This window comes from Lipotes vexillifer, unplaced genomic scaffold, assembly GCF_000442215.2.
Source record: "Lipotes vexillifer unplaced genomic scaffold, Lipotes_vexillifer_v1.1 scaffold307, whole genome shotgun sequence".
Taxonomy (NCBI): domain Eukaryota; kingdom Metazoa; phylum Chordata; class Mammalia; order Artiodactyla; family Lipotidae; genus Lipotes; species Lipotes vexillifer.
In genome coordinates this window covers 1,106,233-1,119,363 of record NW_006791331.1, presented here as the reverse complement: position 1 = coordinate 1,119,363, position 13,131 = coordinate 1,106,233, and the positions used below count along the sequence as shown (strand labels likewise).

The window sequence follows — 13,131 nt, the reverse complement described above, 5'->3', positions numbered from 1 at the left end:
ATGCCAAAGACTGATCCAGGCCCAGAGTGGATGAATGACCACTTGTGGAGACATAGCCAATTCAGCAACTGACAGAAATAGACATACCTGAGATAAGTGGAGAGGGGAACAGAAAGAGCAGAGACTGGGGGTGGGGGAGAGAGGAAACTATAGAGAAAGTGCTTTTCAGAATAAGTCACTAGTAATGAGGCTAGTATCAGCTTCACACTCACTTATTTAGTAGCCTTGACTCTTAGTGAGAACAGCCACAATAGAGCTGTAGAAAGAGGGAGAATAAACAAACATGAAGCATGCCTTATTTGGGAGGCAGGTTAATTACACAGATTGAGGTTTTGAAGCAGTCAGAGGATCCCTCAATTCTCCAGGAGCACCGCTCTGCCCAGAGTAAGAAAGCACCTTATCCTTGGCCCAAGAGTTACAGAGAAGGGGGAGGGGTTGCTGTTGGTGGTAGTATTGGCAATGAGTGGAGGTAGAGGAGAGAAGAATGAAGGGAACTGGCAGAAGGGAAGAGCTAGCAATGAAGTTACAGTTGGGTGAATGAATTTCTGCAACAAATTCAGATCAAAGAGAAAGAGGGAAGGAGAAAAAATAGGGAGGAGAAGAAAGCAGTGTGAGCAACCAAGGCAGTAAACCTATAGGAAAAGAACTTGCCCAGGGGGAAATAAGTATACAGTTGAAGATAACTTCCTATTATAAACAAATTGCATCTGTACTATTTATTTTGGGTTTTAGAAAACCTCTGAAAAATCTCATGGTAATTAGATGTCCTGCCAGGCAGTTATTTAAGAGAAGCGTAGACCCTCCTTTTGCCACAGAGCACTCCCTAGTGCATTGAAGGTGGGTTGGAGAGCTCTGGGACCCCAGCACATCTCCATCTGAGGGCACTGCACTGGCTTAAGTGAGTATAGTATTAAATTTTATTTTATTGTGGTGGTGGGGGTTTAATTTTGCATAGTATAATAGGAATGTATTTACGGTATCAATCACTTTTGCCTTTCCCCGCCCCCTACTTATTATTAGGATTGTTATTGTAATTATTTTAATAAAGTTGGAACAAACATGGGCTGCTCATAAGTGAAACGCTCCTCCCAGTTTGGAGTTTCGTCTCCTCCTCATTAGAATTGTAAGAGGGTGGGGGAGGATAGCCGTCCTGCATCAAAGACAGGCACAAAGGCTTTCTCTGCGGATTAATTGGTCAGGAAAGACACATTTTATATTGTGAAGTGGCACTTAAGCCGCCAATTCTTGACTGTGAAAACTGCTTTTCCTGGGCAATGCTTTTTAAGGAAAAACTTCTTCAGTCCAGTGATTGGTGACTGAGGGAACGATGGAGCACAGGGTATTGGGCGGGATTTCTGCTCCTAATAATGCCTCCTTATCCAATGAAAAGCATTTCCTATTGAGACCCCCAAGAGTTCCCCCGGCCCTACGCTCCGACCCGGATTTTGGGCCTTTTCTTGCGTCCTGTTTGTTAAAGGCATGCCAGCTACAGCATTCAAGAGGGCCGTTTCTTAACAAAGTGAAAGAGATAAATGTAAATAAGCTCACATTTTCAGAATGAGCAGTTTGCTGTAAGAAGCTTCGGCAGCCCAGAGTCTGCTACTTTGGGCTGGGCTAACCTTTCCCTGTAAAAAAGAATAATAGATTAAAATATGCACTTCTAAAGTGCGAGTTGTCCGTTTACATGTTTATTAGCTAATTGTCTACAGGCATGAGCACACTCTCTCATCAGCGCACTCTTTCTTGGGGTAAGTCTCTTTGAGAAAGATTTGATTCGGGCGTTTGGTGGTGGGGGGATGGCACAACAAACTTCAGTGGAAACACTGATGCTTAGAGTGTTTGGGGAAAGAAGTTAGATTTCAACTCTGAAGTGCTGAACAGGGATCTTCGAGTGGAATGGTTAAAACAAAAAAAGCAGGAATTTCTATTGTTTTGGCAATAATACTGTTTCAGTGGAAGAGATACAAGATTTTCAGGCTGTTGTTTCATGTAAACACAGTTGTCCTAAAGAGATGATTTAAAATCACAGAGTAGAGCAAGTTAGAAATTCTTTTGGCTAGCTTTATATTTCTTTGGTTTACAATTGATTGTGAGCTAATGTGGCTTCTATTTTGATGAGGTTTCTTCTAGTAAAACTATACAGCAGCGTGCCTTTGATGCCTAATTGATTTATGGAGAATGTGACATTTGTTATATTGAATAATTCATGAACTAGACCATAAAGGAAGAAACACATTTCAATGAAAAACTAATTCTGTCATAAATGGAATTTGCCCTTATATGTGAACTTAAGTGCTGTTTTCCATACAAATGCAATAATGTGACATATTTAAAATTCTCTTCTTGTATATCCTGAATATTTTTAAGATTTTTACTTACAAGATTTTGTTGAATTGATAAATATTGTATTTTGGTTACTTTGTTTTAGGAAATTGAGCAATGTAATTTATTATTATTCCACTTTGGAAAAGACCAGACAAATTCAAAGATTAGAACATTTCAGAGCTTGGTGGGTTATTCACTTTGCTACCTTACCAAATTATACCAGCTTTCTTTATCCTTGACCAACATGAAACAACAATAATAACCTAAGCTCCAAATTATTCAGTGGCTTTGAAACATGTTTATTTTTCAGAATAAAATTTCAAATAACATATCCCATCAACATAGATTGTAAATCCTTTTGCCTTGTCACAGATGAAATGTGCTGTTCTTATAAAGGATGAGTTCAGCTGATACACTTGATGGCAGCTACACTCTAAAGCATCTCCTGCTAATCAGAGATGCAAATCAAAGCCCTATTGGAACAATCAGACCTGCCTTTCAGAATGTGTACTCACAAAAGTTAAAGAGAGGACTGGGAATATGCCCTACGGAAACACTCAGGCCAAGTTTAGCTAAAGCTTGATCTATTCAATTCCATTTGACAGAAAATGCAATGAGAATTGTTGCCCTTACTGTGGTAAGGCTTAATTGTATAGTTGCCTTTTTTTCTCAGTGTATGGTCATTGTGTATAGTCTACTCTTGGCCTTCTTACAGGGGAGGAAAAAACTCACTAATGTGTTTGTGAATACTAGTACTGAAAATTGGGAGCTTAATAGGAGTTTACCTACCATTTGGAATCAATCCTCACTTTTATTAGATAAGTAATTAGAGCAAGGCATGGGATAAGTAGTCTACTGATTCTTTATAGATATGTTCGGAAGTATTTCGATAACCTTATATTTTGAGGAGAGAGGTCACTGGGGAACAGGTAGAGAAGGTCAAGTATTAAGACCTAGACAATTAGAGCTGATATGGGCATAAGGACAGAGGATGAGGAAAATGAGGATATTAGGGAGACTTTACAATATAAATGGCAGCTTGATCTGTGATCCTTAGCTTCTGACAATAATTAATAATATTTACTTCTGATACTAAAATAAATCTAAACTACATATGGTGATGGATGTTAACTAGACTTACTGTGATGATCATTTCACAGTATATACAAATATCGATTGAATCATTATGTTATACACCTGAAACTAATATAATGTTATATGTAAATTATACATCAATTAAAAACTAAATCTAGCAATAATTTCATTGAGTCTAATAAAAATTAATTCCCCTTATCTCAGACTTCGAGGGATTAAAAAATTTTTTTTTGCAGTGACAAATGGGAGCAGGTTAAAACACTGACAGGAGGGAACAGCCAGTGAGGCCACACTGCCATAACATGAGTTGAAGGCTGCTATTAATCAAGGCAAGGATGGAAGGAGAAGAGAAACTGAGGTACAGAAAGGGACTATGACTTGGTCTCACACAGTAAGCTAGTGATGTACCTGGACGTGGCTATATTGAATTAACACCAAATATGAAAATTTCTGGGTATTTGAACTTCCTGGTTTGCTTTGATTCTAAACAAAAAGAAGTTTTCTTTATAATCTGTATCAATTGTGAAAGCCATAAAAGAAAGAAATGTTAATGCTTCTGTCTTTCTTTAAGATAAACCAGTAAAATAATATTAATTTCATTCCAGGAATACTGCTCTCTGGAGGAGTGTGAAAATCAATTCTCCTTAATGTTAAGGTGATCTCAAATATATTTTAAATTATCTAATGATTTTATTTTTTAAGTTTTGATTCCCTTAGACTAGAGAAAAATTATTTCAGGAGAGTTGAAGCATAGCAGTCTGCTTTGTTTAGGCCACCTTCAGAAGAGGGTGAGATGTGATGATAGTGTAAGTTTGTCACTAGCAGATGATTCTACTTTACAGGCAGTAAGTGAGTAAGGTTCAAATTCAGTTGCTACCTGTATGAATTCCACTGCAGAGTATTTCTGGTTCTATACAAGTATTTTGGGTAGAACTGTGATTTGAAGATGTTACAGAACTAGAACTAGAACATCCTAGTAGAGGGAGCAGTGATTGTCAGTGTGCTAACTGAAGTAATTGAAGACTTGCTCATATCACTATAGTTCAGGGAATAAAGAAATCCAGCTGGTTTGGGGGGGTTAGAGACAAGGCAGTAAGGTCTCTACCTGTTGCTCCAGTCTTCTTTCCTCTTCCCCTATCAAGGCTCCTGCCCAATAGTAACAGTTGTTGCCAGGGAAAAAGAAATAAAAGAAAACAGAAAAAAACCACAAAGAACCAATACAACTTCAGGCCAGATAAATCTTTGTTCAGTTATTTTTAATGTAATGTATTACCTTATAAAGTGGAAGATGTATTTTTATGCCTTTTGTCACTAGTTATCTTTAAGTGATTATAAGTTACATAAACGACTTTATGTGTGTCAATATAACTAACAAAATATGACATAGCAGTAACAAGCTTTGAAAATGAAATGTTATCTGCAACTCTGTAATAATGAAATCCAAAGCATTTAGATACCATTTTAAAATATGTTGGCTCTCATTTACTCTGATTTATATCATGTAATATATTTCTTTACCTTATGATTTTGGTATACATTTTATTGAAAAGCTCTCTCCATGGCACACTATTGTGACTAATTCTATTTCACAGCATCCATTGGAGGAAATCTGTAACCACAGTACCTCCAGAAAGTTCATTGATCACCCAAGTCTTGGATAAAATTGGTTCCAGAATTTGGTTTGAACTAATGTGGTGAGTACCACTGTCCTTGTAATAACTTTCTCTAAAATTCTTAATTTTATTCTCCAACATTTCTTCTAACCAGTGCTTCCAATTTATTATAGGTTATATGATCCAAAAATCCAGAATGAATGGAAGAGTTGTAATTGTTTATTATAATCCAGGCAGGTATGATGTAAAAGAATATTGATTCTTTGGTTTAAACCTTCTCTGCCACTGGTATATGCCTTTAGCAGTGGGAGACATGGCCTTTGCTCATATTATCAGGATCAGTATCCAAGTATATCAGATGAATTGGTATGCAAATTGATAACTAATTTATCTGTTCAACTATGTGAAATAAAGCCAGATTCCTAGCTGGAATTTATGAGCCTCACAGGATTTGCAAATGGGCTCTTTTAGGAATACCTAATTTTTTTCCCCCAAAAGGTCTGGGGCTTCTGTTGAGATGAGATATTAAGTCTGAAGACTCTAGACGATTTCATTAGATTAGGTTGAGAAATTTGTCTACAGTTGTCTTACTCTATAACTTACTCCTAGGGAAAATTCTACTTTAGTAGGGTTGATGCAAACTTTGGTCCCATCATATTGAGCACTAAACCACATTATTTTCCAAAAATTAGACTGTGTTAGTGAGAGACTGGAATATTTTTTGGGGTTGATGCAAACTTTGGTCCCATCATATTGAGCACTAAACCACATTATTTTCCAAAAATTAGACTGTGCTAGTGAGAGACTGGAATATTTTTTGGTGAAAAAAATTAAGTTAAACACTGAGGATAGGAACTGCTCAGATTAGGAACTGCTCAGATTAGGGCCTGTGTCAATTTCCTCCTCTTTTCAAATAAAGTAGGGAGACAAAACAGCCATAATAATCTTAGTGTGAACCAAATTTAACATAGAAAACCTTTTTCAAAAGGATATTTCTTGCATAAAAATAAATGAGGACAAAAAAATAAAATAAACGAGCTTGTCAGTCTAAACATTTGACACAGAGAGACGCTTGTTTGAGATGAGACCTGATATAGATCAATTTCCCAGCTCAATTCTAGAGTGAAACATTTACCTATGGTTTCCTCCATATGTAATTTTATAAGGCTAGGTTGTGTTTTGAAAACTATTATGAAACAGCAGCCAATGCATAGGAACATCAATTGGAACCGTGTGAATGATTGTGATCTGTGCTTGTGACTTGGCCTAGAAAATTTCCTTAAGGAGTCTTCTCTCTTAGCAGCCACTCATCTAAGAAGTGGCAGTCTAGACATATTCCCTATCACTCCAGCAGGATGGTTTTAATCTGTATTTTTGCAACATTTTTGTATTTTTTAGTTTGCTTCACTGCTAGATATTTATAAAAAGGACACAATAGGTTTCAGCTTCCTCCAAAAACTATTGTATCAGTGTTCCTAAACTTCAACCAGTAGAAAGAGGAAATGCTCTGGGGATCAGAAGCACTCTGATCTGACCCAAGCTCATTAAAAAGGGAGCAAAGCAAGAAAATTTAAGTATACTCTGACTTCAAGGCCTTACCTCCCTGAGTTCTGGATTGTCTTCTGTAGGGAACAAAAGCAAGCCAGCCTTTCTGGGCTACTGGGCATATGCCAGAAATTAGAGCTTTGTTTCTAATGTATCACCTGAAAATTTAGCACTTAGTGAAGTGATTTAGGTATTCATCTTTATAGGGCAAAAAGGCTAACTCTACTTCCTCCAGGAGCCCAAAAGACTGCAAACATGGTATATTTCATTATGATTAGAAACTTTTTATAAGGGAAAAACATTGTGAACACTACCATGAACTGCCCAAACTGGCTCCATATGTGTAGGTCAAAGTTAAGAATTCAGCAAGGGTTAGATTTCTCTTTGGTCAACCTCCAGGTGACCTGTTTCCTGTCCATTGTCACTGAAAATACATGCAATCAGCACTCTGAACCCTTAGGTGATTAATTGTTAAAATAATTGGCTGTAAAGGTCTTCACAAGATAATAGTCTAATGCTACTTGCAGTGAAAGATGTAATTAACTGTGTCAGCCTATATTTTTTCTTCTTCATCTTATCTGAAGCTCAAGTGTTGGCCCTTTGCCTCCATTCAGTGCACAATATGTTAGCCATTTAGGAAAATCCAGTGGTTAAAAAACCCTGTTTATTTCAGTCAAAAGAAAGGAAGCCAGTCAGAAAAGAGACCTTGTTTCTCTTTTTCACTGATTCTCCTTCAGAATTAGTTTAAGAGCCAAATGCCTCTCTGATTTTTTTTAACCATAGCTCAGTGGGAGATATTCCTTTTGGGACACACTCCTGGATTGTCCCATTATGACAAAATTGTGTAGTTAAGGTTGAAACTCAAGGGGGGATTTCTGAAGTAAAGGGTATACATGGTGTTAAGAGAAAGATGTGTTGCTAATATGAAGTTCAGCATACCAAGAAAGACAGAGACATAGGTGTCCAGTTGTGCCAGAGGAGGGAGAAGGAAAAAACTCCGGTAATGTTTCTTTGTGGTTAGGTTGGGCTGAATGCTGGTCAAGCTCATAAAGCTACTCACAAGCCCTGTTGAATCTTCCTAGCCTCAGCTGTGAGGCTCAGAGGTAATGTTTATACAGGGAAGAGAAACAGTATAGCCAAGTTACAGAGTGAACCAGTGTCTGAATCAGAAATAGAACTCCTTGCTTACAGTGCTGTGTTAAATCCCAGCACCACACCCTCGCTGCTAGACAGCAAAGGGGCTGTGTGTTTGAGCAAGGGAAAGCTATGAATAGGGCCTTAGTGACAGTTTTCCCATGCTCTCTCTTCAGGATTGAGACTGTAATGCTTTCTTGTCTGTGGTCCTTTCTCTCCCACAGGATTTGGTTACTCAATGCAGCAAAGCAGAAGTGCCAGGCTTTTGCAGACTGCCTGCTGTGGGTATAGTGTATATGTTCTGGGAGATATAAAACTGAATAGATAACTGGGGAGTAAAGCTCACCTATTTGAAACATGCCATCTTGGGAAGTACAAAATAATACATAGCCAGTGAGCTAGAAGTATACTGTGTAAAAGGGTCACCAGTGGGCAGACTGGAGGGAGTCTGAGCAAATGTGAAAAGGCTTCTATTATGAAAGCATTTTTCAAATAAAATTAACTTATTAGCAGTACTTTTTGTAGAAGGCAGGTGCAAGCAGATCATAGTGAATGAAGCTTGGCTTTAATGTTAGGGGTTTTGCATTCCTGTAATTTCTTTAGATTGTGTGACTATGTTAGAAGGATATTTTTGACTATCTTGATTTCTTTCAACAATGGAAAAAAGATGACTTCCAGCCTAATGGGTAGCGTGTGGGGGGTGTAAAATAGTATATAATGTGGTTTAAGCAGTTGAGAAGTTTGCCACTCATTTTGTTTCTGCCACCCCCTTGGCCACTGTGTACTGTTCTTTCTGAGAAAATTGGAAGAAGTGAGATGAAGCAAGGTAGAGAGGGTGGAATTGGAGGACTTATAAATTGGGAGTACCCTCCAAGCCCTTAATACAAATTAGATGGAAGCACTGACCTCTCTCCAGCAAGGTCTTCTTTATTTTGTCTTGTCTTCTCTCTTCTCTCTCAATTCTTCAGCTTTTCCTTCTCTGCTACTTTCTTTGCCATCTTCTCTTCTGCTCTCCCAATCTATTTTTATTTCTTCCTTCTCTGTTTTTTTTTCCTCCTGGACCTTACTTTGTCAGGGTTCCTACTATAGCCTGTTTTCGTATACCAAGGTTACTTCTGGCAAAAGTTGAGCTGGGCCTGTGAGATGAAATGGCCAAGAAGGAATATGATCTTAGAGCAGTGTTAGGCTCAGGGGAGGCACTCCATAAAGCTTTGTTGAATGAGAAATCAGGAACGGCACACTTCCAATTTTAACTTTAAAACTTTAGCTATTAAAAATGCAAACCCTTTGCTTTGCACCCTATATTCTCCAAGGTCAGCTCTCATTCTGGGCACTGCAGTGAGTGATTTTTTTTTTTCTCAAACCAGTTTTTTTCCCCTCAGGCCAAACACTGGTTGAAGTGACTTCAGGCCTCTATATCTATGGCAGATTCCCCCCGCCACTCCCTTCCCTGATACAGAGGCCCTTTGACCTGTTCCCTGGGAGTTGGAAGGAAAGAGGGACCTACGGAGGAATCACTTCAGAGAAATGGTTTTCACATTTTAAAATATAATCATATGAAAACCCCTTACTGGATATGTCAAGAACAAAGACCACTTTTATTCCATATCTTCCTCATTGAAAACAATTCATCCATCTGCAACTTGTTCATAGTGTATTATAGAGCATTCAGAAGACAGTCCTCCAATGGCAGCTGTTGACCTAGGAGATGGTTAGTAAGATTTCTATGTGCACCTTTGAACAATGATGGTTCAGATACCCAACAAAGATTAGTCAATGACAGCCACGTGTACAAGTGGTGGCAGGCAGAGGGCATGTAACTGGCCAGATCAGAAATGTACAGTGGGATGGTTGTTCACCTCAAATCTACCTTTCATATTTCACTTGTATTCAGCCAGGAAAGGCTTTATTGACCAGGGCCATTTTAAGAGCTGAAGGCATGATAGTAACTGATGGAATGGGCAGTGAGAGAGGGAGTAGGAAAATACCCAAGGCTTAGGGTCTGGCATGAAAAAAGCTTGGAAAGGGACCATAGTCTTAAAGAGGGAAACATTGAGATTGTCACGTGAAATCTCTCTCTATAAAGGCAATGTAGTATAGTGAAAAAAAGTTTTAGCCAGAACTTTAATATACTGAGGGATACCTGCTCTCTAAACTTATATTTTGGAAGAAAAGGTGAATCAACATTTTAATTCAGGAGTTTACTCATAACTTTTTAAAGAGGTTGTCCTGGAGGTCCCATACCCACCTGTACTCTTGTGCAGTAGAACTAATACTCAGACAAAGAAGTTTAGTAATACTGGAAAGTAGACAATGTATTGATAATTTAGAGTAGCTTGATAATCCTTTAGTTAGGAATTTTTAAAAAAACACCTGAATTCTGGTTCTGACTGTATCATTTACATGTTCTTCCATTTCTGACATTATTGTAATTCTAAATTACATAAGCCTCAGTTTCTGCTTCTGTAACATGGTGATAAATTCCTGCCTTGCCTGCCTTATGGTGTACTTGTAGGAATCAAATAAAACATTCTTTTGAAAGTTAAAAAATCATATAAATTTCAAAGTATTAACATTGTTTTAACCATCAGAGTCACCCTCGCCCCCACCCCTCCCCTACCGGCCTTGGGCTCCCCAAAAACAAATACCTTATTCCTGTGCATTGCAGTGCTACAGTATTGCACTTACTGTCTTGAGTGTGATCTCTCCTACTCCTGCAACATACTCTTGTAGTACCTTTTAACATATGGTAGGTACTCAAAAGGTATTTGTTAAACTGAATTGAATGTGCATGTTATTTCCAGTCTGGGTAGACAGAATATCTTTTACTCCACAGAAATCGTGGATGGAAGGTAGATTTGATGACTGGTTCCATCTTGTCTCCCATAGGAGGAAAACATTTCCTACCAGTCCTTAGTCTCAGAGTGCTGAACCCTGCAGCCAGCAGGCCTCCTGAAAAAAAATCCATGGGTGACAGAAGATTCATTGACTTCCAATTCCAAGATTTAAATTCAAGCCTCAGACCCAGGTTGGGCAATGCTACTGCCAATAATACTTGCATTGTTGATGATTCCTTCAAGTATAATCTGAATGGTGCTGTCTACAGTGTTGTATTCATCCTGGGTCTGATAACCAACAGTGCCTCTCTGTTTGTCTTCTGCTTCCGCATGAAAATGAGAAGTGAGACGGCTGTTTTCATCACCAATCTGGCCCTCTCTGATTTGCTCTTTGTCTGCACTCTACCTTTCAAAATATTTTACAATTTCAACCGCCACTGGCCTTTTGGTGACACCCTCTGCAAGATCTCTGGGACTGCATTTCTAACCAACATCTATGGGAGCATGCTCTTCCTTACCTGTATTAGCGTGGATCGTTTTCTGGCCATTGTCTATCCCTTCCGATCTCGTACCATTAGGACCAGGAGGAATTCTGCCATTGTGTGTGCTGGAGTCTGGATCCTAGTCCTCAGTGGTGGTATTTCAGCTTCTTTATTCTCCACCACTAATGTCAACAATGCAACCACCACCTGCTTTGAGGGCTTCTCCAAACGTGTATGGAAGACTTATCTGTCCAAGATAACCATATTTATTGAAGTTGTTGGTTTTATTATTCCTTTGATACTGAATGTCTCTTGCTCTTCTGTGGTGCTAAAAACCCTCCGTAAGCCTGCTACACTGTCTCAAATTGGGACCAATAAGAAAAAAGTGCTGAAGATGATCACAGTGCATATGGCAGTCTTTGTGGTATGCTTCGTACCCTATAACTCCGTCCTCTTCCTGTATGCCCTAGTGCGCTCCCAAGCCATTACCAATTGCTTGTTGGAAAGATTTGCAAAGATTATGTACCCAATCACCTTGTGCCTTGCAACTCTGAACTGTTGCTTTGACCCTTTCATCTATTACTTCACCCTTGAGTCCTTTCAGAAGTCCTTCTACATCAATACCCATATCAGGATGGAGTCTCTGTTTAAGACTGAAACACCTCTGACCACAAAGCCTTCCCTTCCAGCTATTCAAGAGGAAGTTAGTGATCAAACAACACATAATGGTGGTGAATTAATGCTAGAATCCACCTTCTAGGTATGAGAACTCTCTTTAGGTCCAGATATGGTTTCTTCTACGATTTTCCTATGCTATGAATAAGAGAAAAGATTTCAAGCTAATGATATTGAGAATAATGTACTGAATACAGTCAGATACATTTATTTGAATGTTTATTGTACATATGCTATTTTGTTCAATAATTATAGGTCAGGTCTAATTACAACAACAAAAATTTATTGCCAAACTCTTCTGCTGGGTTGGAAATTCATTGTACCACATTATATAAGTGGACAGTAGCCTTGGCTTTAGTGATATGGAGATTACTTAAAAACTTTAAAAAATATATTTCTACTCCAATAATCGGTAATTAGGTTGGGCCTATAAATATAGAACTAATTCAGGGATATTTTTTTTTTAAAACAACCTTTTGTGTTACTACTGATATATGCTAGTCTTTTTTTTTCTTTTTGAATTGTCATTGAGTTTATTTTAGCACATCAACATATTTTAGCTTAACATTATTAATAAAAAGTATCAAATTTAAGAGAGCTAGAAAAATTTGTTGTATATATTTTGAAAGCAGAAACATAAATTTTGTTTGCATGAATATGGCTGGGAAGAAACAGAAGATTAACTGGATTTACATATTTGCAGTCACTAGCAGTGTCAGTTTTTAAAAACGTTTTCCTTTTTCTACACTACATTAAATTTCTCATATGAAACTTCAGATCCAGAAAGCTGCTAAATATGTGCCCAAAACAGGGCAAAATGGAAAATCACATAAAACAACAAATGTTCATAAAAAAATAAGAGACATCAACATTTTTTCTAAGAATTTCCAATTATCCTTCTTTTCAGAGACTGTTTTTTATAAATATTTTCTATATGAAATTTTGGAGCACAGTGGAACCAGAAAGCTGCTGCATTTGTGCCCAGGTCAGGAGCAAATTGAAAAAATTTAGAAACAAAAGAATAACAAAAAAAAACATAAAACAAAAAAAGTTTTTAAAACTTGCATTAATCATTTTTGAGGGGAGGGAGTAGAGATCTGTAACTTTAAATTACTTATTCTTTCATATTAATTTTGGAGCACAGTATAGCCAGAGAGCTGCTGAATTTGTGCCCAGGTTGGGAGCATATTGAAAAAAAATACATAAACCAAACTAAACCAATACAAACAAACAAACAAAAAACAGAAAAACTGCAAAATGATAAAAATAACAAAAAATTCCTAACACTTGCATTAATATTTTATTTAGTTTTTGAGTATATGTAAACTTAAAAATATTGTATTATTTGTAAAAAATTTTAGAGTACAATACAGGTAGAAATCTGCTACATTTGTGCCCAGGTCAGAACCTCATCGGAAAAAATAA

General features: G+C 37.6%; 1 protein-coding gene across 2 annotated transcripts; it reads left to right on the top strand.

Annotated features, from left to right (window-relative positions):
* The first annotated feature begins 1,440 nt into the window (after positions 1–1,440).
* Positions 1,441–12,895, top strand: LPAR4 (lysophosphatidic acid receptor 4). 2 transcript variants are annotated; one of them, XM_007464329.1, is made up of 4 exons: positions 1,555–1,748; positions 4,026–4,075; positions 5,013–5,114; positions 10,602–12,299. In XM_007464329.1, exon 4 carries the CDS (start codon positions 10,679–10,681, stop codon positions 11,789–11,791), a length of 1,113 nt encoding a protein of 370 aa, XP_007464391.1. In that variant the 5' UTR covers positions 1,555–1,748; positions 4,026–4,075; positions 5,013–5,114; positions 10,602–10,678; the 3' UTR covers positions 11,792–12,299. The 2 variants fall into 2 exon arrangements, with proteins under 2 accessions (XP_007464390.1, XP_007464391.1); XM_007464328.1 differs by lacking the exons at positions 4,026–4,075; positions 5,013–5,114 and having other exon boundaries at positions 1,441–1,748; positions 10,602–12,895.
* The last annotated feature ends 236 nt before the right edge of the window (positions 12,896–13,131 follow it).